The 26,913-nt window shown below is 43.1% G+C and overlaps 2 protein-coding genes and 1 non-coding gene across 3 annotated transcripts; all 3 read left to right on the plus strand.

Annotated features, from left to right (window-relative positions):
• Nucleotides 1-3,849: 3,849 nt before the first annotated feature.
• LOC118897506 (olfactory receptor 13C7-like) lies at nt 3,850-4,810 on the plus strand. Its single transcript, XM_036856784.1, is given in 2 exon segments — nt 3,850-3,990; nt 3,992-4,810. Coding segments are annotated over 2 exon segments (960 nt in total).
• Nucleotides 4,811-20,346: 15,536 nt separating this feature from the next.
• LOC118897582 lies at nt 20,347-20,503 on the plus strand. Its single transcript, XR_005020474.1, has one exon. It is a non-coding gene; the product is annotated as a small nucleolar RNA SNORA69 (small nucleolar RNA).
• Nucleotides 20,504-24,150: 3,647 nt separating this feature from the next.
• On the plus strand, nt 24,151-26,913 carry LOC118896391 (olfactory receptor 13C7-like). The gene is made up of 2 exons (XM_036854164.1): nt 24,151-24,205; nt 25,850-26,913. The coding sequence occupies exon 2, from the start codon at nt 25,942-25,944 to the stop codon at nt 26,911-26,913; it is 972 nt and encodes a 323-aa protein (XP_036710059.1). The 5' UTR covers nt 24,151-24,205; nt 25,850-25,941.

Below are 26,913 nucleotides of genomic sequence, written 5' to 3' on the forward strand. Positions count from 1 at the left end.
CAAAAAAAAGCCCTGATCTGGAGCATTTGATGATTTCTGTGATATAAACACTCCCAGGATGACCCATTTCAAGCTACCAACAAAGTCACTGAATCGGAGTTGGGAAGAGACGTGCACAATTGCGAGCCAGCGCCAGCACACCACAGACCTTGGGTCACCTCCTCCAGGAGGTCTGGCCCCTGCCTCCTCTGGGCTGCCACATCAGCGTGGGCATTCTCCCTGGCCTGCACTTCCTTCCTTGTTTGGTAGTTTTCTTTTCACATTCCTGTCTCTAGACCATGGTTCTCGGCACATTTCTGCCTTCTATGTAGTACACACTTAATAATCGTTTGCTGGATAAAGGAGGGTACCCATTTTCTGGACCCATCCCTGTTCTGGGTCACATTCTGTCCGTGACTACCGTAAGGTCTAGGAGCATGCGTGCAGATGGTAGGTCACTGAAAGGACAGTGACTTAGATGGATGCCAAGTGAGGATTCAGGAAGAACATGGCAGGTTACTTCAAGGGCCCTAATCCAACAAGTTGAAAATCCAGAGGAGAATATAAGATATTCACTCAGACCCCTAAAAACCACTGCATAAGCACACACTTGGGGTAATGAGACTTGACAACAGCACAGGAGAAAAGACTTGGCGTCTGAGTGAGTCATGTTCTGACCAGCAGGCTGCTGGACTCTGTTAATGGGATTATGATGTTCAGAGAGAAGGAAGGGAGGGAGGGAGAGAAGGAGGGAGGGAGAAAGGAAGCAGGCAGTAAACTTCCTCCAGTACCTTCAACATAATTGGATCTTGGAGATGTAATCCCAGAAGGATACAAAGTTTCTAAACTGAGTCAACTCACTTTCCAAACTTTAAATGACTTCAGGGACTAAAATGGTCCCGAAGAACAGACTGGAATTTAAATGATCTTCTAAGGGTGATGGCCAGTCCTTTGGAGATTGCGCCCTGAACACAGGAGACAGGTGGAGGGCAGAGGACTGGCTGGACCCTTCACCTGTCACACATTCCGAACCCTCACCCTGATGTTTCCCAGCTGGTATTGCTATTTCTGATATGTGACCTCTTCCCAACTCTTAGGAAGCAGATCCTTCTTGCTCACCATGTCTCTGATAAAGGTAAGCACAGGATTTGATCACACCAAAAGTTTCGTTAGTGCGGCTGCATTTCGGCCGTCAGACTTGATTGTAATGGAATGGAGTTGAAAAGGGGAGGTGGGAAGCCCTTTCATTGATATGATGTTATTCTCACAGAGTCAAATAGACCCATCAAACTGCAAGTGTCTCTGAGGTCCTCTGCCCTCACCCCACTTTGTGCTGACGGGAAAGGTCTTGCCTGGGACCCCGCAGTCCTAACCTTCTCACACAGTTGTCTCTTCTTGATTGAGACTGGTGTGTGGGGTGGTGCTGTTTCTTCTTTTGTAGTTGAGAATCCAAAGTCCAGCGATAATAATGAGCCACGATTCTGGATCTCGTGATGATGACATGGAGGGAATATCTTCTTCACAGGATCCAGGTTTTGGAGAGAGGTTGGAGGGCTGGCTGACGTAGAGTGAAACCCCAGCCTGGGACTGATCTACTGCCCCAGAACACACATCCACCTAGCAGTGTGGCACGTGAGCCATCCTCAAGCTGGGGGCCGTTCTCAGTGCTGACCAACCTTTGTAGTCAGTTCCTGGCTGGTACATTTGCCCGTGTGAGAGATATATCTGTTTTAAGGCCCTGGGAGGAAAAGGGAGATGGACTCTTGTTTATCTTCATGCTGAAGCCAAGCTATTTCTAGACACTTGGAGGGCTGTCTGTGGAAGAGGGATTAATGTTGCAAAGGAGCAGATTTTGGCTCAGTATCAAAGGGGAACTACTTCAAAGTGCAGTGAGCCTTGCCAGGAAGTACAGCGCCCCACATCATTCAAGGAGCCAAATGCAGGCCAGAGGACTGAGGAACGCAGCAAGGGGCTTTCCACATTGGAAAGGGAGCAGATTGCGAAACAGATCCCAAGGCCTGTTGTCAGTAGCATCAGAGCGATCGTTTGGGTTGATAAGGATGAGGATGATATAATCACTTGTGTGTGTGACTATTTGCATGACTATTTCCGCTACTAGATTTTGAGCTCTTTGAGGTTATGGGCTGTGACTGTCTTTGCTGTGATCCCAGCACCTAGAATTATGCCTTGCTTAGCACAGATGCTCAATAAATATGTCAACCTGAATTGAATTATTGTGGCACTGACTTGGTCACAACTACAATGCTGAGCACTGCCAGCGGAGTGTCTCAGAGCTCCCCAGGCAGGAAGTGCCCCCATATAATTGAGGCAGGGGCTGGATGACTGAGAGCACTTGAAGAGATGGAGATCTGGGAAGTTCATGAATATTTTCGATACGGAGCAAATAAAACCAAATGCCCAACATCCTCAATGTCACCTACAGTTTTTCACTGGTCCAGAATAAATCCTAGTTTGGGGAGCTCTTAGAAGTTTAAGGAGAGATTCAAGCTTCCCAGAAAGAAGGCCTGACTGAGCAGGACTCAGGGCTCTGTGAACCGTCTTAGGAAGAAGCCAGTGCCTCTGGTGAGGCAGATGGAGAATGAAGAAAAGAAGGGACATTCAGTCAAACTCTCCTTCAACTTGGCCACAGTGCAGAAGAGGCTCACTTGTACCCCAAATGTACAAAAGGATCAACTGGAGGTTAAGACCTTGGCACTGTGTCTGGGTTAATTCTCTCAACAGGCAACACCAGGGCAGAGGAACTACAGGCTCCCACCTCCCCCTAAGAGAAGAGGCTTGATTTTCTTTTTTTTCCTGTTGGTTTTCATTTATGTTGTCTTGTCTCCTGTGTGCCTTATTCTTTTTCAATGTGTGCTGGATGTTGTATTTGCAAAATTACTTGTAGACATGATTTAGAGACGGGGTGATACTGCCTTCCTTCAAGGTAGATTTATGTTTGCTTCTGTTAGGTATTTGGGAGCATCAAAAATTTGGGACCACCTCAATCCAATTTCAGGGCTTGATTTGAAGCTGAGCTGCAGCACCTGTAAATGCCTGTTTCTTTCTGATTCACTCATTCCTATGGTGCTGCCCTTTGGGTTCCCTACCAAAGGGAGGCGGTTTAGTTAGGAGCCCTTCACAGTGGGCCTTGCACTTCAAAACCTGTTCCCACCTCCAGGAGGCTATGCGTAGTGCTTCTTGGCCTCTCAGTGGCCACCTCCAGAAGCTGCAAATGCCCTAGTTGAAACATAGCCTCAAATGCTAGATTTACTTCTCTGAATTCCTTTTTTCCCCCAGAGTTATGACCCTATGATTCTTTGTTGTCTTACTTACCTCACCAGTGCTTTACACAGATGTTTTAAATCATTTGCCCAGTTTTCTGTGCTCTAGAGCCCGCGAGCCACACTACTGAGCCCATGTGCCACAACTACTGAAGCCCACGCACCTAGAGCCCATGCTTCGCAACAAGAGAAGCCACTGCAATGAGAAGCCCGCTCACTGCCACAAAGAGTAACCCCCACTCGCTGCAACCAGAGGAAGCCTGTGTGCAGCAATGAAGACCCAAGGCAGCCAAAAATAAATAAAAATAAATAATTTATTTATTAAAAAAAATCATTTGCCCAGTTTTTAAAATTGTCACCTGCAGATGAGTTAATCCAAATTAACTCTTCATTCTTACTGAAAACAAGTTAAATACTGATCTCTACTATATTTTTTCTAGAACCCCTTAGACATGACAGAATTGTCAGAGCTATTCTCCAGTTGCTCAGCAGGGTGAAGATTTTTGCCCTGCTTCCCAGGTACTTTTGGAGTCAGAGAGTGCTGAGATTGACCTCAGAGACTTCCTTCAGGTGACAGATCAGAGGCACCATGGACAGGTCCAATCAGACCTCCCCCCTGGTGGGGTTCGTTCTCCTGGGCCTCTCAGCCCACCCAAGGCTGGAGAAAACATTCTTTGTGCTCATCCTATCCATGTACCTGGTGACCCTGCTGGGCAACGGGGTCCTCATTCCTGGTGACCACCCTTGACTCCCGCCTACACAAGCCCATGTACTTCTTCCTGAGGAACCTCTCCTTGCTGGACATCTGCTACACAGCCTCCTCCGTCCCCCTCATCCTTGACAGCTTCCTGACCCCCAGGAAAACCGTCTCTTACTCAGCATGTTTTGGGCAAATGTTTCTCTCCTTTGCCATGGGAGCCACAGAGTGTGTGCTTCTGGGCATGATGGCGTTTGATCGCCATGTGGCCATCTGCAACCCCCTGAGGTACCCCATGGTCATGAGCAAGGCTGCCTACGTGCCCATGGCTGCCAGCTCCTGGGCAGCTGGTATCACCAACTCTGTAGTTCAGACATCCCAGGCTGTGAGGCTGCCCTTCTGTGGGGACAATGTCATCAACCACTTCACCTGTGAGATCCTGGCTATCCTGAAGTTGACCTGTGCTGACATCTCCATCAATATAATCAGTCTGGCGGTGGCCAATGTGATCTTCCTGGGCATCCCAGTTCTGTTCATCTTTTTCTCCTATGTGTTCAACATTGCTACCATCCTGAGGATCCCCTCAGCAGAGGGGAGGAAAAAGGCCTTCTCCACCTGCTCTGCCCATCTCACAGTTGTGCTTTTCTCCTATGGGACCATCCTCTTCATGTATGGGAAGCCCAAATCCAAGGACTCCCTGGGGGCAGACAAACAGGACCTTGCAGACAAGCGCACCTCCCTCTTCTATGGGCTGGTGACCCCCATGCTCAACCCCATCATCTACAGCCTGAGGAACAAGGATGTGAAGGCCGCTGTGAGGGACCTGCTTCATGAGAAACACCTAACTGAGTGACTGTCACAGATTCTCCGACTGCCAGAGTGCAAGGCCTACAAACTCCTCATTGTCCTCGTGGGGGAGTGGTAACCCAGGGAGGTCCTCAGGTTGTCGGTGGTAAGAGCCTTTTCATTTCTGGTGCTGCTGATTAGTTTGTTGGCTTCACCCAGAATGATACTGTATCATATCATAGCTTATTTTGCTGCCTAAATCTGAAATCCTCTGATACCAGAATTTGATGAATACCCATAAAAAAGTTATAAATATAGTCAAGAGAGACAAACAGAAATTTTGGTGGTACTGAGACTTTCGAGTATTTTGTTTTTCTCTGTGTATATCTGTTACCAAAAGTGGGGTCCAGCTACTTGCTGCTCAAAAGCCAATAAAGAGGCAAAGTTAGTGGAAAGGAAAGATTGCTTTATTTTGGAGGCTGACAACTGGGGTTGGGGGTGGGTGGCAGACTCCCGTTCGAAGGCCGATTCCCCCTCCACTGACAATCAGTGGGCAAGAGCTTTTATAGGCAGAGGGAGGGGCTACATGCCGAAACAGCACAGTCAGCTCTGACAGTAGTCTTGAAATTGGTCATGCGGTGGTCTGATCAGCGTCATCTTGATTGTTTTAAGTGCAGTTAGTCTTCAGTTCCAGGGTCAGTTTGTTGCCATTTCTTTTGAGGCCAGTTCAGGGAATTGTGGCAGCTTATGTCATGGCTACAGTCTGGTCATCATGTAGTTAACTTCTTCCACCTGATGGAGGTTTTAGTATCTACAAGACAGCTCCCAGGACATGGCTCAGAATATTATCTATAGCTCTTGAGGAGGAACTAGAGGCCCTTGACTTTAATGACTAAACTATTATTTTGTCCTTTGCTTCTGCATTTTTTCATTTCTCTGATTAAATTTATTTTTTGACTAAAGATTTTCTTAACAGACAAAAGGCAGGTGGAGGACATGGGGGAAGGACCATAGGGTCCTGCTCCGTTTCAGAACTATTGCTTCCCCTGTTCTGCTTTGGTCTCATCCTAGAGACCTTGGCTTCATCTGATAAATTGGAAAATGACAACTGCCTCAATGTACAATAGTGCTCGTTAGCACCATGGCAGGCATTCCTCTCGTATGTTAGCACTAGACATAGTGAGGCTTATCTTGAGCTGTCGCTTTGTTTTGATCTGATGGACACTAAGAATATTGTCATGTACCATGTTCTCCTCTTTGTTGTCACTGCAGGGAGGTCAGAGGTAAGTGTGCCACTCCGCCGCAGCAGAAGTAGAGTGCCGCAGGACAGGGGGCCTGCAGCTCCTACACTAGTGTCCACGCAACCCACATGGCTCATGGATGCCAGTTACACCCAGCACACGCTCCATGAGTATGCCCACACTGAGATGAAACCCCAGAAAGACAGTAGGAAAGCAAATGCAGAAATGTTCTCAACCCTACAACTAATGAGAGCAGCAGTGTTGGTCACCCCTTACCTTCTGTGGCACAGGCAAGATGGGCTGTGAGGCCAGTGCCGCTCCCAGAGCTCTATGTCCATGATTTTCTCCCAAGCTCAAGGAACGTATTGAAATAGAAGTGAGATTTACTGTATTATAGTGATGATTTTTTTAAATTAATTAATTAATTAATTAATTTATTTTTGGCTGTGTTGGGTCTTCGTTTCTGTGCGAGGGCTTTCTCTAGTTGTGGCGAGTGGGGGCCACTCTTCATCGTGATGCGTGGGCCTCTCACTATCGCAGCCTCTCTTGTTGCGGAGCACAGGCTCCAGACGCGCAGACTCAGTAGTTGTGGCTCACGGGCCTAGTTGCTCCGCGGCATGTGAGATCTTCCCAGACCAGGGATCGAACCCGTGTCCCCTGCATTGGCAGGCGGATCCTCAACCACTGAGCCACCAGGGAAGCCCCTATAGTGATGATTTTTAATCCATTTTACATTTGTAAAAGTCAGCGATTGCCAAATTTTGGTCCTTTGACTTTTGTGAGTATGTAACACGTTTCCTCTCTTTCTTTCCTCCCTCTTCCCTCCTGTCCCTTAAACCAGATCCATGTCCTTGCCTCAGATATGTTTTTGTAGGTGGAAGTGCAGTGGAACCATATGGGGGATGGTCCAGAGAACTAAAACAGAATGCCAGAGCTGGCATTCATCAGTTCCCTTCACTTTCTTAAAAGCCTAAGCCCATTAAAGAAACTCATTTAGATGTCCTGAAGCGGAAGGGAAAGATCATCTGTGAGATGAAGGAGGAGAGATTCCTAGAGGCGGGGAGGTGTGGAGGTGTGGAGGTTGGCAGATCCTACTCTGGGTGGGACTCATCCCTACCCTTAGACAGTGTCCTGGGGTCTCGGAGAGAGTGGCTGCTTAATGCTCGCACGGAGGACAGCCAACACCAAGCTTTTCGAAGATGCCTCACCAGTGCATGCCTTATTGCCTTAGTGGGGGGTGGCCTCTGGATTTTTCCAGGGTGGTGGGTTCTTTGATCTCCCCTCAGAAGCCCTTTCTAACATTCACACTCCCTGAACCTTCTCATTTCTTCCTCCACACGCTGCCAAGGCGGTGCCAGCCTCCTCACCTCATTTAATGTGGACCACTGTCACATCCCAGCTTCATGAACCCATCGTCCTGCACATTAGGACAGCTCCGGCATTCTTGCTGAGTCTTCAGTCCTGAGTCAAGGAGAGCTTGTCCACATCAAGACGCTGTCCCCGTGTAGCCAGTGTGCCCACACCCTGCTCTCCACTCCAGCACCCTCCAGGTCCACTCCCACACAGATTCCCCAGGTCCTAGCATCCTTTTGCGGAGTCGCTGTTTCCTCTCAGAGCAGGAACTGTACTGAGGGGAGTCCAGGCTTTATCTTGAGAAGAGTATCTGCCTCAGATGAGATCCCTGCACGGTCTCCAGGCAAGCGGAGGCTGCTCTGTGGCACCACCAGGGAGGGGACTCAGGGGCTGATTCTGTGGGTCTGGAGGGTTCAGAGGAATCTGAGGGCTCTAGATTCTCAGGAGCATCCACCCAGATACCCTGATCCCAGGATGCAGGGTCCCACTCTTTCCCTGTCAAGGCCCCAACTTTAGCATTGGAAACCTGGCAAGGCTGCACAGTCTCCTTTGTAGCTCTGCCATTTTTACAGTCAAGTCCTGGCCCTGCCTTGTAGCACAATCTGCCTTGTGGGTGCAGGAGATGAGAATCTCTTTAAAAATTGCCATGGATGCCTTCTGGCTTTCATAGCACGTTCTGTGTTTACACTTAGCTTACCTGAGCCTGTTTTTCTTTCTTTAAGTCTTATAAGGTAGTTAACAAAAGAGGGTCAATTTTACCACCGTTAAAAATACCTCATATTATCAAAGTACTAGAGCTACTGAATAACTCATGCATCCCCTTCAACCTGTAAAACATTTCAGCCCCCTGCAGGTGAATGTCTTAATGAGTATGATGCTACAACAGGCCAGGGGTTATCGCCACTTCACTTACCAACAGAAATGGGGTCCTTGTTGCCGTCTGAGTGGGGAGGGCATGTTTTCTAGGGCTACTCCTGGTAGCAGTTGTGTTCCCCCCAAAGCAGAGCCTGAGGCAAGGACTTGGGAGCAGGCAGTTTATTTTGGAGGTGATCTCAGGAAGCTGGCATGAGGGAACAGGAGGAGTGAGATGTGAAAGGAGGAAAAGCCAATACAGGGGCGCATGATTAAGGTGGCTGCTGTGCGCAATAGGGGATCAGTTCTGCTGGAGGGACCCAAAGAGCATGAACAATGCCTCTCAGAATTGTCTACGTGAAGGATGGGAGGCTGGTGACTTTATCCCCAGCTACCTTCCCCTACTGGTTTATAGTTCCTCCAAGGTTGTGTCAGTTTTCTATTGATGTGTAGCAAATCACCACAATTTAGCAGCTTAAATCAATGCCTATTTATTAGCTCACAGTTCTGTATGTTGGAAATCCAGCATGGCATGACTCGGTTCTTAGGGTATCAAATGGCTGAAATCAAAGTGTCAGCTGGAGTAAGTTCTCATCTGGAGGCTCTGAGGAAAAGTCCACTTTCAAGCTCATTTATGTTGCAAAATTCAGTTTTTTGCAGCTACAGTACTGAGGTCCCCATTTCCTTGCTGCGTGGCTCCTTCCATCTTCATGTCAGTAATGGTGCATCAAATCCTTTCAGTGCTTTGAATCTCTGACTTCCATTTCTGTCACTAGCTAGAGAAAAACTCTCTGCCTTTAAAGGATTCATGATTAGGTCAGGCCCACCTGGATAATCTCCCTATGTTAAGGCCAACTATGTCATGTAGTATAACCCAATCATGGGAGTAAAAGCCATCATTTTTACAGTCCTGGGGATTATGCAGGGTGTATACACCAGGGGGAGAGAAAACTTGGGGGCAGCTTAGAATCCTGCCTACCACAGTTGTAACCCCTGTTCTTCTGGACTACATACAGGTGGCTTCCATAGCATTGGAGAAGGCCTGGGGCAGAGAAGCAGAAGGATGGATGGTGTTTGAGGTGGGATACTGTTAGCTCAAGGTGAGTCTAACATGCACAAACTGTCCACCTGAAATCATAGGTGGACTGAGAGATTGGGAAGTGAGATACCGTAGCATTTGCTAATTATGGATAGATCTGTAGAGCCAAGCTCATGTCACATCTTAGAGATGTCATAGAGCCTGCCCTATCCACATTTCCTCCAAAGGGATCTGTTCCAGCTTCAGCCCCGTGACACTACCAGTTATCCTGCAGCTGCAGTTCACTGGACCAGAGCAACTGATCCAAGAGGAGGTAACCTATAAATTTGAGGGTAATATATCTGAAGCAAAAGGACAAACTGGGCTAATTAGATTGATCTTTGGGGAACTTGGAATTGGGAAACAGGGAGACTACATCAGTTTAGTGAGACTCAAATCAGAAAGGACCCACCAAAGATTCCATGAGGTAAGGTTGATGTTATAGCAGTGGGGTGGGAAGAAAAAACTCTGAGTTAGCAGATGAAGCCCATTAGAAAAGAGGAAAAAAAGAAACATATGTAGAAAGTGTCAGGACTTCCCTGGTGGTCCATTGGTTGAGACTCTGCGCTCCCAATGCAGGGGGCCTGGGTTCAATCCCTGGTCAGGGAGTGAGATCTCACATGCAACTAAAGATCCCACATGCTGCAACTAAGACCCAACGCAGCCAAATTAATTAATTTAAAAAAAAGAAAGCGTCTGTCTCATTAATAGAGGAGATTCAGAAGGTGAACCTGTGAATTCTGTTTCTGGGTTTCCTGGAGCTGCCTGCTATCAAGAATACTCTCCATCTCTACAATCCTTTCACTTTTCCCTGTTAAGAATCTTTTTCTTTGATTTATATGATTCCATAATTGCCCCAAATGCATCTTTATTTAGAACCACTGCAGCAATGAAAATTTCCCTGAGCTAGCCTGAGCGGGTCTTGGTTTCTTATAACCAAAAGAGCAAAACTAAGCTAGATCAGGATGAGAGTTATTGAGAGCCAGTTGCTCACAACCAGTCCTGGCCCTAGTTTAGAAACCAGCAGGCTTCTTGGGGAACCCCAGTGGGGAAACCAGGGCTGACCTGTTTGGTCCCAATTAATGCTGGTTCAGTGTGCCCTTGAGAGTTAATTTAGAGTTAACTTTTTTCCCCTATATTTTGGCCATGCCACGCAGCATGCAGGATCTTAGTTCCCCAACCAGGGATCGAACCCATGCCCCCTGCAGTGGAAGCATGGTGTCTTAATCACTGGACTGCCAGGGAATTCCCTGAGGACCCTGAATATTATAAGGAGGAGATCCTAGGTATTACGAGGAGGAGGAGGAGAGAATGGGGGGGTCCATTAACCATCCCAAGTAAATTACTACAACAGCTGCTTCTATCACACTCTCAGTATGGCAGGTGGCTGTTCAAAGAAGGTAGATATGAGACAGGTTTGGCCTCTGTGCGACCACAGACCACAGAGGCCACCATAGACTAGGTTGATTCATTTGCCCTTCTTTGTTCCAGTAGAGGAAGTCCCATCCCAGACTACACAGCCAAGAGTACCACTGCCTTTTAGTTCTGCCTCTAGCACTGTATACTAGTGCAGTGACCTTGGCAAGCTCCTTTTCCTATCTGGGCTTCAGTTGTTTTATCTATAAACTGGGAGATATTGCCGTGACTCTGATACTAGAAAACATAAACTCTAGTTTCAAGCATGTTCAGAAAGAAATAATGTCCAATGCTGTTTGTGCAAAAACAAACGGGCACCTTTTATACAACCAGTCTAGATCAGAAAGGCCTGGGCATGTCTGAAGGCAGAAGGGAATAAAGGCAGGTGATGATATAAATGGAGGGAGCAACCTTGGGAGCGATTGACATGGGTCAGGATAGGAACAGGGGATGTGTAAATAGAAAAATGGAGGTTCTATGGCTCTCCTCACCCCAAAGATGTTTACTTCTGGAGATCTAATGGTTTGGATGGCCCAGTCACAAATAAACTCTAAACAAATCTATCCCACTTCTGTAGAGCTCCTGTTAGTGCAGGGTGCTGAAAGAAAGCTGGGAAGAATCCATCTCAGTTCCTGCCCTCAAAGGGCTGGAAAGAGGGACAGACACACAAGCACATCCCCAAATAACCAGCACACGGCAGGCAGCCTGTCAGATGTCCTTGTAAGTGGCAGAGTGAAAAAAGAATGCAGCAAAAAAGAAGTTAACTCCTCTTAGACATACATGAGTACAACCAGAGAAAAATGCAACTAGAAACTGATCCTCAGGAAGGCTTCAAGGAAGAAAGAGTGTTTGAGCTGGCATGAGATTAGTGTCCTTAGAAGAGGCAACAGAGAGCTCTCTTTCTTTCTGACATGTGAGGACATGGCAAGAAGATGTCTGCAAGCCAAGAAGAGAGCTCTTACCAAAACCTGAACATGTTGGCACCCTGATCTCAAAATTCCAGCCTCCAAAACAGAAAGAAAATAAATTTATGTTGTTCAAGTTTAAAAAAGAAAAAAAGAGTATTTGAACTGGACTTTGAAGGATGCGAAGAACCACAGCAAGTGCTTCATAAACATCCACCTCACTCTGGGTGATCAGCATCTGATGTTTCATCGTCTCTGGGACAATGAGGAGGCCTCAGATGAATCACTGCCAAAAGCAGTCTATGGGTCGTTAAGCACCTTGTTCTGTGTCCACTTGTGTAAGCCTGGGATGGTGAGAACCCCCAGCGTGACCCATCAGGTCAAAGGATGAGGCGCCCCCATACACAATCTGTTTGCATGATACCTGCCTTATTTTATTACCCTCTGTCTCACTTATAATACATGGTACACTCAAAACAATATTTTAACTGATTATAAAACAGTAAATCACATGGATTATATTACTTAATGTTAGTAAAGAGCAAGAAAATAGAAAAACTCAGTTTTTGGTTTTCTGAATATATACAAGTATTTTTTTAAGTACACCAAATAAAATTGAGCCTAACCAAAATGTCAATTTTACTATTATTAATGCTATGACAGCTATTTCAATACAGATAAGAAATATACTACAATCTTAGATAAATAGAAATAGTTAGCATTGTTTTTATGTCCTAAGAGAAATGAGTATATGATTATCAGATGAAAGAGGAAGAAAAGCCATAGAAGTTGACCAAAAAATGTTTGCAGGTACCTTTTAAATCTTTTAGAGCAGAAGCAAGAAGAACTACAGCCCTGCAGCCTGTGGAACAAAAACCACATTCACAGAAAGATAGACAAGATGAAAAGGCAGAGGGCTATACACCAGATGAAGGAACAAGATAAAACCCCAGAAGAACAACTAAATGAAGTGGAGATAGGCAACCTTCCAGAAAAAGAATTCAGAATAATGATAGTGAAGATGACCCAGGATCTCGGAAAAAGAATGGAGGCAAAGATCGAGAAGATGCAAGAAATGTTTAACAAAGACCTAGAAGAATTGAAGAGCAAACAAACAGAGATGAACAATACAATAACTGAAATGAAAAATACACTAGAAATAATCAATAGCAGAATAACTGAAGCAGAAGAACGGATAAGTGACCTGGAAGACAGAATGGTGGAATTCACTGCTGCGGAACAGAAAAAAGAATGAAAAGAAATGAAGACAGCCTAAGAGACATCTGGGACAACATTAAATGCAACAACATTCGCATTATAGGGGTCCCAGAAGGAGAAGAGAGAGAGAAAGGACCCAAGAAAATATTTGAAGGGATTATAGTCAAAAACTTCCCTAACATGGGAAAGGAAATAGCCACCCAAGTCCAGGAAACACAGAGAGTTCCAGGCAGGATAAACCCAAGGAGAAACATGCCAAGACACATAGTAATCAAATTGACAAAAATTAAAGACAAAAATTATTGAAAGCAACAAGGGAAAAACAACAAATAACATACAAGGGAACTCCCATAAGGTTAACAGCTGATTTCTCAGCAGAAACTCTACAAGCCAGAAGGGAGTGGCATGATATATTTAAAGAGATGAAAGGGAAGAACAGACAACCAAGATTACTCTACCTGGCAAGGATCTCATTCAGATTCGATGGAGAAATCAAAAGCTTTGCAGACAAGCAAAAGCTAAGAGAATTTGGCACCGCTAAACCAGCTCTACAACAAATGCTAAAGGAGCTTCTGTAAGTGGGAAACACAAGAGAAGAAAAGGACCTACAAAAACAAACCCATAACAATTAAGAAAATGGTCATAGGAACATACATATCGATAATTACCTTAAACATGAATGGATAAAATGCTCCAACCAAAAGACACAGGCTTGCTGAATGGATACAAAAACAAGACCCATATATATGCTGTCTACAAGAGACGCACTTCAGACCTAGGGACACATATAGACTGAAAGTGAGGGGATGGAAAAAGATATTCCATGCAAATGGAAATCAAAAGAAAGCTGGAGTAGCAATACTCATATCAGATAAAATGGACTTTAAAATAAAGAATGTTACAAGAGACAAGGAAGGACACTACATAATGATCAAGGGATCAATCCAAGAAGAAGATATAACAATTATAAATATATATAATATTATAAATATATATGGTGCACCATAGGAGCACCTCAATACATAAGGCAACTGCTAACAGCTATAAAAGAGGAAATTGACAGTAACACAGTAATAGTGGGGGACTTTAACACCTCACTTACACCAATGGACAGACCATCCAAACAGAAAATTAATAAGGAAACACAAGCTTTAAATGACACAATAGACCAGATAGATTTAATTGATATTTATAGGACATTCCATCCAAAAACAGTAGATTACACTTTCTTCTCAAGTGTGCATGGAACATTCTCCAGGATAGATCACATCTTGGGTCACAAATCAAGCCTCAGTAAATTTAAGAAAATTGAAATAGTATCAAGCATCTTTTCTGACCACAACGCTAGGAGATTAGAAATCAATTACAGGGAAAAAAATGTAAAAAACACAAACACATGGAGGCTAAACAATTCATTACTAAATAACCAAGAGCTCACTGAAGAAATCAAAGAGGAAATAAAAAAATTCGTAGAGACAAATGACAGTGAAAACACGACGATCCAAAACCTATGGGATGCAGCAAAAGCAGTTCTAAGTGGGAAGTTTATAGCAATACAAGACTACCTCAAGAAACAAGAAAAATCTCAAATAAACAATCTAACCTTACACCTAAAGGAACTAGAGAAAGAAGAACAAACAAAACCCAAAGTTAGTAGAAGGAAAGAAATCATAAAGATCAGAGCAGAAATAAATGAAATAGAAACAAAACAGTAGCAAAGATCAATGAAATTAAAAGCTGGTTCTTTGAGAAGATAAACAAAATTGATAAACCATTAGCCAGACTCATCAAGAAAAAGAGGGAGAGGACTCAAATCAATAAAATTGGAAATGAAAAAGAAGTTACAACAGACACTGCAGAAATACAAAGTATTCTAAGAGATTACTACAAGCAATTCTATGCCAATAAAATGGACAACTGGGAAGAAATGGACAAATTCTTAGAAAGGTGTAACGTTCCAAGACTGAACCAGGAAGAACTAGAAAATATGAACAGACAAATCACAAGTAATGAAATTGAAACTGTGCTTAAAAATCTTCCAACAAACAAAAGTCCAGGAGCAGATGGCTTCACAGGTGACTTCTATCAAACATTTAGAGAAGAGCTAACACCCATCCTTCTCAAACTCTTCCAAAAAATTGCAGAGGAAGGAACACTCCCAAACTCATTCTATGAGGCCACCATCACCCTGATACCAAAACCAGACAAAGATACTACAAAAAAAGAAAATTACAGACCAATATCACTTACGAATATAGATGCAAAAATCCTCAACAAAATACTAGCAAACAGAATCCAACAACACATTAGAAGGATCATATACCATGATCAAGTGGGATTTATCCCAGGGACACAACGATTCTTCAATATACGCAAATCAATCAATGTGATACACCATATTAACAAATTGAAGAATAAAAACCATATGATCATCTCAATAGATTCAGAAAAAAGCTTTTGACAAAATTCCACACCCGTTTATGATAAAAACTCTCCAGAAAGTGGGCATAGAGGGAACCTACCTCAGCATAATAAAGGCCATATATGACAAACTCACAGCAAACATCATTCTCAATGGTGAAAAACTGAAAACATTTCCTCTAAGATCAGGAACAAGACAAGGATGTCCACTCTTGCCACTATTACTAAACATAGTTTTGGAAGTCCTAGCTTCGGCAGTCAGAGAAGAAAAAGAAATAAAAGGAATACAAATTGGAAAAGAAGAAGTAAAACTGTCACTGTTTGCAGATGACATGGTACTATACATAGACAATCCTAAAGATGCCACCAGAAAACTACTAGAGCTAATCAATGAATTTGGTAAAGTTTCAGGATACAAAATTAATGCACATAACTAATAAGAAGCTGATATATAAAAAAATAAAATTCAAAAATTCAAAAAAAACCCAAAATTAATGCACAGGAATCTCTTGCATTCCTATACACTAATGATGAAAAATCTGAAACAGAAAGTAAGGAAACACTCCCATTTACCATTGCAACAAAAAGAATAAAATACCTAGGAATAAACCTACCTAGGGAGACAAAAGACCTGTATGCAGAAAACTATAAGACACTGATGAAAGAAAGATGATACCAACAGATGGAGAGATATACCATGTTCTTGGATTGGAAGAATCAATATTGTGAAAATGACTATACTACCCAAAGCAATCTACAGATCCAATGCAATCCCTATCAAATTACCAATGGCATTTTTTACAGAGCTAGAATAAAAAATCTTAAAATTCGTATGGAGACACAAAAGACCCCGAATAGCTAAAGCAGTCTTGAGGGAAAAAAACGGATCTGGAGGAATCAGACTCCCTGACTTCAGACTATACTACAAAGCTACAGTAATCAAGACAATATGGGACTGGCACAAAAACAGAAATATAGATCAATGGAACAGTATAGAAAGCCCAGAGATAAACCCACGCACCTATGGGCAACTAATCTATGACAAAGGATGCAAGGATATACAATGGAGAGAAGACAGTCTCTTCAATAAGTGGTGCTGAGAAAATTGGATAGCTACATGTAAAAGAATGAAATTAGAATACTCCCTAACACCATACACAAAAATAAACTCAAAATGGATTCGAGACCTAAATGTAAGACTGGACACTATAAAACTCTTAGAGGAAAACATAGGAAGAACACTCTTTCACATAAATAACCAGAAGATCTTTTTTGATCCACCTCCTAGAGTAATGGAAATAAAAACAAAAATAAATGGGACCTAATGAAACTTAAAAGCTTTTGCACAGCAAAGGAAACCATAAACAAGACGAAAAGACAACCCTCAGAATGGGAGAAAATATTCGCAAATGAATCAACAGACAATGGATTAATCTCCAAAATATATAAACAGCTCATGCAGCTCAATATTAAAAAAACAAACAACCCAATCAAAAAATGGGCAGAAGACCTAAATAAACATTTCTCCAAAGAAGAAATACAGATGGCCAAGAAGCACATGAAAAGCTGCTCAGCATCACTAATCATTAGAGAAATGCAAATTAAAACTACAATGAGGTATCACCTCACACCAGTTAGAATGGGCATCATGAGAAAATCTACAAACAGTAAATGCTGGAGAGGGTGTGGAGAAAAGGGAACCCTCTTGCACTGTTGGTGGGAATGTAAATTGATACAGCCACTGTGGAGAACAGTATGGAGGTTCCTTAAAAAACTAAAAATAGAATTACTGTATGACCCAGCAATCCCACTACTGGTCATATACCCAGAGGAAACCATAGTTCAAAAAGACACATGCACCCCAATGTTCATTGCAGCACTATTTACAATAGCCAGGTCATGGAAGCAACCTAAGTGTCCATCGACAGATGAATGGATAAGGAAGATGTGGCACATATATACAATGGAATATTACTCAGCCATAAAAAGAAACGAAATTGAGTTATTTGTAGTGAGGTGGATGGCCCTAGAGACTGTCATACAGAGTGAAGTAAGTCAGAAAGAGAAAAACAAATACCGTATACTAACGCATATATGTGGAATCTAGAAAAATGGTACAGATGAACCGGTTTGCAGGGCAGAAATAGAGATACAGATGTAGAGAACAAACGTATGGACACCAAGGGGGGAAAGTGGCGGGGGTGGTGGTGGTGTGTTGAATTGGGAGGTTGAAATTGACATATATACACTAATATGTATTAAATGGATAGCTAATAAGAACCTGCTGTATAAAAAAATAAACAAAATAAATCTTTTATTTTCAGCACTTTGGAATCCAGCTGTTATTAAATTCTGTGAAAAATCAACTTTGCTTTCCCATACACACTAATTTTCAAAAGAGGGATAGTAGAAATGAAAACTATATAAAGTCTACATATTTGGAACTTATTTGAGTTGAAAAAAAAATAGAAGTTTGGAATCCATGTTACCTACTATACATTGTACTATCTACAATATCTGAAAAAATTATCTTATTGAAAATGGTATCCCTTTTAAGAATGATGTATGTATGTGTGTGCATGTATATGTCTCTGTGTGAAGTTTTATTACATAACTGGAATGGAAAAAGATTAATAACAATGCCTTGATTTATGGCTGCCCCATTTAAGCTTTCTCCCATAGTTTACTAACATAACTCAGTTATTTCCTTCACACAGACCTTTATTCCAATCAGTCATTTCCCACGTTTTTTGACTTCCTACTGTAAAAAGAATACATGAACAAAACAAAATCTTTAACAACCACATCTGAAGAAACAGTGTGCAAAAATGCTTTCAAATATTTTCTTTCTACAAAAACAGCCCATGGCATCACAATGCATATTAATCACTATTATAACTGAGGAAAAGATTTTAAATTGCCCTTTTTAAAAAAGATTTTTTAATGAATTTTTAAATTGAGGTACAGTTGATTTATAATATTATATAATTTTCAGGTGTAAAACATAGTAATTCACAATTTTTAAAGGTTATACTCCATTTATAATTATTATAAAATATTGGCCATATTCCCTGTACTGTACAATATATCTTCGTAGCTTATTTTATACATAGTAGTTATACCTGTTAGTCCCCTACCTGTATCTTGCTCCTCCCCTTCCCTCTCCCCACTGGTAACCACTAGTTTGTTCTCTGTATCTGTGAGTCTGTTTCTTTTTTGCTCTATTTACTAGTTTGTTTTATTTTTTAAATTCTGCATATAACATACAGTATTTATCTTCCTCTGTCTGACTTATTTCACTGAGCATAATACCCTCCAAGTCCATCCATGTTGTTGCAGATGGCAAAATTTCATTCTTTTTTATGGCTGAGTAGTATTCTATTGTGTATATATACCACATCTTCTTTATCCATTCATTTGTTTGTTTGTTTGTTTTTTGAAGTATAGTTGATTTACAGTGTTGTGCCAGTCTCTGCTGTACAGCAACATTCATCTGTTGATGGACACTTAGGTTGCTTCCATATCTTGGCTATTGTAAATAATGCTGCTATGAACATTGGTGTGCATATATCTTTTCGAATTAGTGTTTTCATTTTCTTCAGATGTATACCCAGGAGTGGAATTGCTGGATTATATGATAGTTCTGTTTTTAATTTTTTAGGGAACCTCCGTACTATTTTCCACAGTGGCTGCACCAATTTATGTCCCTACCAACAGTGTACAAGGGTCCCTTTTCTTCACATTCTCACCGACATTTGTGATTTGTGATCTTTTTGATGATAGCCATTCTGACAAGTGTGAAGTGATATCTCATTGTGGTTTTGATTTGCAATTCTCCAGTGATTAGTGATGTTGAGCATCTTTTCATGTGCCTGTTGGCCATCTTAAAGTCTTCTTTGGAAAAACGACTATTCAGGTCTTCTGCTCATTTTTTAATCTTGGTTTGTTTGGGGTTTTTTTTTGATGTTGGGTTGTATGAGCTGCTTATATTTTTTGGATATTAATCCCTTATCAATCATATTATTTGCAAATATTTTCTCCCATTCAGTAGGTTGTCTTTTCATTCTGTCAGTGGTTTCCTTTGCTGTGCAAAAGCTTTTAAGTTTAACTAGGTCCCATTTGTTTAGTTTTGCTTTTGTTTCCTTTGCCTTAGGAGACAGATCCAAATATATATTGCTACAATTTATGTCAAAGGGTATTCTGCTTGTGTTTTGTTCTAGGAGTTTTATGGTTTCCAGTCTTACATTTAGGTTTTTAATCCATTTTGAGTTTATTTTTGTATATAGTGTGAGAAAATGTTCTAATTTCATTATTTTAATGTAGCTGTGCAGTTTTCCCAGCACCACTATTGAAGACACTATCTTCTCTCCATTGTATATTCTTGCCTCTTTTGTCATAGATTAATTGACCATAAATGCATGAGTTTATTTCTAGGCTCTGAATTCTGTTCCATTAATCTATGTGTCTGTTTTTGTTCCAGTACTGTACTGTTTTAATTACTGTAGCTTTGTAGTATAGTCTGAAGTCAGGGAGTGTGATACTTCCAGCTCTGTTCTTTCTCAAGATTGTTTTGTCTATTCAGGGTCTTTTGTGTTTCCATGCAAATTTTAAAATTATTTGTTCTAGTTCTGTGAAGAATGCCATTGGTATTTTGATAGGGATTGCACTGAATTTGTAGATTCAATTCAAAATATTTCCTGTAATATCAGGAACAAGACAAGGATGCTCACTCTTGCCACTTTTATTCAACATAGTGTTGGAAGTCCTACCCACAGCAACCAGATAAAAAAAAGAAATAAAAGGAATCCAAATTGGAAGGGAAGAATAAAACTGGGAAGAATGATACTATACATAAAAAATTCTAAAGACACTACCAAAAAACTACTAGAGCTCATCAGTGAATTCAGTAAAGTTGCATGATATAAAATTAATGTACAGAAATCTGTTGCATTTCTATACACTAACAATGAACTATCAGAAAGAGAAATTAAGGAAACAGTTCCACTTACGATCACATCAAAAAGAATAAAATACCTAGGAATAAACTTACCTAAGGAAGTAAAAGACCTGTATTCAGAAAACTATAAGACACTGATGAAAGAAATTGAAGATGACACAAACAGATGGAAAGATATACTGTGTTCATGGATTAGAAGAATTAATATTGTTAAAATAACCATACTACTGACATTATCCCGCTGAAAGAAAATTTGTGTTGATCGTTTTTGATTTTGCCTTTATGGGGGTAAACTCATGACAGATTGACATTAAAAAATCTGAGAAAAAACACCCATACTACCTGAGACAGTCTACAATTCAGTATATTGCCCTTTAAAAAAGAAACAGTACATTTGTACAACCCTTGGCTAAGTAATCTGAGGATATTTTAATCCAGCTCTGATTAGTTGAAGAATACAAGACCACTATCATGAGCACGTCAGTTTTAGCTGTCAGAATAAGATGTCTCTGATGAGAAGCCATTGTTGTCACCTGTTTTTCTTCGCCCAGCCAACTCCAGCCCCCTTCTTCCAGTTACATAAACATTGTTATATAAAGGCCAACCGTCATATTCCATCCTTCATTCTAGATTCATCATCCGTCTTGTTTGCACTCACAATCCCAGCTCTACCTTTTCTTCAGCTCTACTTCACAGTCGATGGGTGTGATCCCTGTTCCTGGGTTCCACATTCAATGCAGAATCCACATAGTTCACATCACAGTCATAGGTTCATTCATCTTTTCCTTTGGTCTTTCCCATTCAGTAAGCTCTCGTACTAATACTTTGTCTGAATTTATCACTTACACTATGAAGTTTTAGAAGTATGTGCTGGGAAGAGCATCCAAGTTCCTTATACTATTCTTTTTTTTTTTAATTTTTATTTATTTATTTATTTATTTTTGGCTGTGTTGGGTCTTCGTTTCTGTGCAAGGGCTTTCTCTAGTTGTGGCAAGCGGGGGCCACTCTTCATCGCGGTGCGTGGGCCTCTCACTATCGCGACCTCTCTTGTTGCGGAGCACAGGCTCCAGTCGCGCAGGCTCAGTAGCTGTGGCTCACGGGCCCAGTTGCTCCGCGGCATGTGGGATCCTCCCAGACCAGGGCTCGAACCCGTTTTCCCCTGCATTGGCAGGCAGATTCTCAACCACTGCGCCACCAGGGAAGCCCCTTTATACTATTCTTGAGTTAACCAAAATACTTGGTTTCTAGTGTTGTTGGAGATCAGTTATTGCCCAATACAACCAATATCCTCCCACACATCTTTTAGTACTGCTTTTGCTACATTCCATAAGTTTTGGTATATTGTGTTTTGTTTTTGTTTGTCTTGAGGTATTTTCTAAGTTCCTTTTTTATTTCTTCTTTGACCCAATGGTTGTTCACGAGTGTGTTGTTTTATTTCCACATATTTGAATTTTCCAGTTTTATTTCTGCTATTGATTTCTAGTTTCATTTGATTGTAGTCAGAAAAGATGCTTGGCATAATTTCATTCTTCTTAAATTTGTTAAGACTTGTCTTGTGACCTAAGATGTGATCTGTTCTGGAGAAAGTTCCAGGTATACCTGAAAAGAATGTATATTTTGCTACTTTTGGGTGGAAGTACTGTATTGATAAAAGTTACAGAGGCCGAGAAGTCCCACAGTCTGCTATCTGCATGCTAGAGAACCAGGAAAGCCAAGGTATAATTCAGTCAGAGTCTGAAGGCCCGAGGACAAGGAGCTGTGGTGTCTGAGTAAAGAGGTTGATGTTCCAACTTAAGAAGAGCGATACTTGACTTTTAACTCACCTTTCTCAATACAGAGGGTGAGTGCCCTAAAGACTGAGCCAGTGTGCTACTCCTCTACATGTGGATGCCTCCCACTCCATCCTGAAAAAGTGATGTCCACAGAGACAGTCTCTCATGGAGTGCCTCAGGGCTCTGTACCATTCCTGTCCTGTGTTGTGCTCCTGTCAGTGACTCAGATGAGGAATTGAGCATGCACAGAGGACAGGAAGCTGAAAGGACAGTAACTTACTAGAGGCAGACTGAGGATCCAGAAGGAACACAGCATGTTGCTTCAAGGAGCCTAACCACTCTGTGGATGAGTAGCCATCCTGAAATCAAACTCTAACTCTCCTCCCAAAACCACTGCAAAGTCCAGCCTGGGGATGATGGAGCTGCTGCTGCAGCTGAGGGAAAAGGACCTGGGGGCTGAGTGGGCTACAGGATGACCGACCAGCAGGCTCTGGGCTCTGGGTGATGTCTTCATAGGAATACGTTGACCGAAGAAAGGAGAGGAGGACGTGGAAAGGAGGGAGAGAGGCAGCAAGAAGAAAACCTCCTCCGGGGCCTTCAGTATCAATAGATTTGGGGATATTATCCCAGAACAATACACAGTTGTTTTTTTAATAAATTTATTTATTTGATTTATTTATTTTTGGCTGTGTTGGGTCTTTGTTGCTGCGCACAGGCTTTCTCTAGTTGTGGTGAGCTAGGGCTACTGTTTGTTGCGGTGTGCGGGCTTCTCATTGCGGTAGCTTCTCTTCTTGCGGAGCACAGGCTCTAGGTGCGCGGGCTTTAGTAGTTGTGGCCCGCGGCTCAGTAGTTGTGGCTCGCGGGCTCTAGAGCACAGGCTCAGTAGTTGTGGTGCATGGGCTTGGTTGCTCCGTGACATGTGGGATCTTCCCGAACCAGGGCTCAAACCTGTGTCCCTTGCATTGGCAGGCAGATTCTTAACCACTGCACCACCAGGGAAGTCCCAATACACAGTTTCTAAACTGAGTACAACTCACTTTCCAAACTTTAATGACTTTAGGGACAAAACTGGTCCCCAAAAGGAAACTGAGACTCAAATTACCTTCTATAGGCAATGGCAAGTTCTTTGGAGATCATTCCTGGAGCACCAAGGCAAGTGGAGTGGGGAGACCTGGACCTTCATCCATCACAGGGACTGACAATCTCCCCCCTCTTCCTGCTTTAGACCCAGTGTGGCTATTTCTGATACGTGGCCTGTTCCCAACCCTTAGAAGAGTGATCACTCTTTCACATCATGTTTCTGATAAAGGCAAGTGAAGGTTTTGGTAAAAGGACTCTGAGATTTTCATTAGCACAAGCTCATTTCTAAGAATAGATCTGATTGTTCAGTGGAATAGGGCTCAAAATGGGGGAAAAGAGGTGATTTCAGTGGTATGGCAAGTGCTGAATGCAGCACAGCCCCTCATGGTGGGACATAATATCCTGAAAGACATCTAAAAATTATTCAGGAATTATGCACAGTTCCTCTCAACTATATGACATTTTTTTTGGACGCTATAAGAGTAGCAACGTTGATTCTCTATCATCTTATTGCCAAAACCAACTGATTTCTGAATATCTGGAGGGCATGGGGGAAGAACTAACTTTGCTTGAGGACTGCAGAAGGCAGAGCCAGGTGGAAATTGCAGGGAGGCAGATTTCCTATCTATAGGATTGATACTTTAAAATGTAATAAACCTCCTCAGCAACCAGAGAGCCTGTTTTACTCAGGTATTCCAGCTGAGGCCAGAGGACCATGGTCAAGGAAGTAGTGGGCCTGCATGCTTTGGGGGTGGGGGTGCGGTGGTTGGCCTGGGTCGACCCTCAGGCCTCTCCCACGCCTGGATCTACAGTTGTCTGTCAGCATAATGAAAGCCAGAACTGAAGGATGGCCAAGAAGGTGTGTTTTAGGAAGCCCTGCATAAGCAGGTGGCATCCACCCCATGACTGTTTCTATGACTATTTTTGCACATCTGCTGAAAGAAAATATTTTGGAAAATCTTTCCAAACATGAATTACTTCCAAATCAATTAATTGGGCTTAAGTGATGCCAAAGGGAAGCATTCTTTATTCTTAGGGAGGGGGAGGTTGGAACCATGATTCCAGTCATGAATAAACCAAATGGTTTCCTTCCTCCAGTGGAAGAGGAGCTGCTCAAGGGGATTCATGACATCCAACCCCTGGATCGGAGAGGGACTCTGACCTCGGAGGTATGGGGCCCCATACAGAGTTCCTGCAGACACCACCTGTGTGGGGAAGAGGTCAGGCGTGATGGGCATTCAGTCATCTAGCCTGACCTTTGCATTTAGGGGCAGAGGGGATAACACGGCTGGTAATAGGGCCTCAGAAAAACCCAAGGAGGGTGAGGATGGCTTGTCCTCAAAACCTGTCAGTGGACATTGCTTATTCTGGGGAAGTCTTTTGATCAGGCAAATGTCCAGGAAGAAATCGCGCAAGTCTCTAAAGAATGCTTTTCATTTGTTTGTCTGTTGATTGTCTGTTTTCAAAAGGTCGTGACAGCAGAATGGAATACCTGGGAATACAAAGTTAGGATAGTGTTGTCAGCCTTGGCTGGACATTGAAACCATCTGGGGAGCTTTAAAAAGTCCTGATGCCTGGATTCCATCACAGACATTTGGATTTACTTGGCCCAGCGTGTAACCTAGGAAAAGAGGAGAATTAAGGGAACCATTATCTTTAGATCTCTGATGAGCTGTTATGGGGCAGAAAGGGGTGACATGCTCTGTGTGTCCCCAGAGAGCAGGACTAGGACTAAAACTAGGAAAATATAAAGAGACTTGACCCAAGAGACAAATTTTTCAGATGATAAAAGATGTATAAAGCTAGAATTGGCTTCCTAAAAAGGTGATGAGATCTTCACTGGTGGATGGGATCAAGCAAACACTGGATAGTAGCAGCTTGGATGTAAAAAAGGAAAATTCAGGGAGACTAGATGTTTGGAGGTCCCTTTTCCAAGGCTGAAGTCTTTAAAGTCAGGGATGCGGCATTAGCCTGACTTCAGTGGCAGTGGTATGAGAAGCTACCCAGGGAACTGGAGCTCTCTGGAGGCTGAGATGGTGGCTGTTAATGCAGCCTGGCTTCCCAGGGCATCGGTGCAGACTGGCCAGGACAGCACTACAGCCAGGGGGATGATAAGCGCCTTAGAATGCAACCATACTCCACAACACAGCTGCCCAAGCCCAGCCCTCAGCCTCCTTCAAGGACCTGATTGGATGTCACCTTCCCCAGGTGGCCTTCCTGTCCATCCTGCCCTTCCAAAGTGACCTATCAGTGCCCCCGCCATGGAACTGTAGTCTATTCTGGAGCCAATGCATCCTTCCCTGAAAGGCTGTGGATTTTCTGTCATGTGTGAGTGAGTCATGTTGGCTGATGAATGGAGAGAGGAAGACAGGATGGCGTAAACGGACAGATGAGAGGATGGCCTGGGGCCTGGGCTGTCTATTACAGGAGGATAAGGGGAAGGTCAGAAGATGTTTCTGTGAGGGTAACATGAAGAGAAGAAAGCCTGCCAAGAGCTGTAGATTCAGGGCTGATCATTTCACCAGCCCTGGGCACCAAGGGAGAAAAACATGAAGTGAATCTCATCTCACTTTTCTGACCAAGATTTAACAAGATAACAAGATTTAACAAGATAAGTCCATCATCCAGCATATACCAGTAGAAATGAATATGTCTGATCAGGTAAATTAAATCACCACAGGGGCATCTCGAATGTCTCTCGCACAGAGAGTGGCTTAAGATGTCAAAGTAGATTCTTTTCTAGTCCCCTGAATTTTACTGAGAATCACAGAGAGACCATCCATTGTTAAAGCTGTTTTCCTTTTGCTCAGCAGAGAGGGCGTTCCTCACTAGCAAGCCAGCAACTGCAGAGTCAGAGGATGCTGAGGTTGACCTGAGTTCCTGCAGGTGACAGAGCAGATGCACCATGGCCAGGTCCAATTGGACCTTCCCCCTGGTGAGGTTCATTCTCCTGGGCCTCTCAGCCCACCCAAGGCTGGAGAAAATGTTCTTTGTGCTCATCCTGCCCATGTACCTGGTGATCCTGCTGGGCAGCGGGGTCCTCATCCTGGTGACCATCCTTGACTCCCGCCTACACAAGCCCATGTACTTCTTCCTGAGGAACCTCTCCTTGCTGGACATCTGCTACACAGCCTCCTCAGTCCCCCTCATCCTGGATAGCTTCCTGACCCCCAGGAAAACCATCTCCTTCTCAGCTTGTTTTGGGCAGATGTTCCTCTCCTTTGCCATGGGAACCACGGAGTATGTGCTCCTGAGCATGATGGCGTTTGATCGCTCCGTGGCCATCTGCAACCCCCTGAGGTACTCTGTGGTCATGAGCAAGGCTGCCTATTTGCCCATGGCCAGCTCCTGGGCAGCTGGTATCATCAACACTGTGGTCCAAACATCCCTTGCAATACGACTGCCCCTCTGTGGGGACAACATCATCAACCGCTTCACCTGTGAGATCCTGGCTGTCCTGAAGTTGGCCTGTGCTGACATCTCCATCAGTGTGACCAGTCTGAGGACAACAATTATTATCTTCCTGGGCATCCCAGTTCTGTTCATCTTTTTCTCCTATGTGTTCATCATTGCTACCATCCTGAGGATCCCCTCAGCTGAGGGGAGGGAAAAGGCCTTCTCCACCTGCTCTGCCCACCTCACAGTTGTGGTCATATTCTATGGGACCATTGTCTTTATGTATGCCAAGCCCAAGTCTAAGGACCCACTGGGGACAGATAAACAGGACCTTTCAGGCAAGCTCATCTCCCTCTTCTATGGGGTGGTGACTCCCATGCTCAACCCCATCATCTACAGCCTGAGGAACAAAGATGTAAAGGATGCTGTGAAGAACTTTGTGTGTCAGAAACACCTGAGTAATGTTGCATTGTATATCTAG

The sequence above is a fragment of the Balaenoptera musculus genome, chromosome 6 (assembly GCF_009873245.2).
Source record: "Balaenoptera musculus isolate JJ_BM4_2016_0621 chromosome 6, mBalMus1.pri.v3, whole genome shotgun sequence".
NCBI lineage: Eukaryota > Metazoa > Chordata > Mammalia > Artiodactyla > Balaenopteridae > Balaenoptera > Balaenoptera musculus.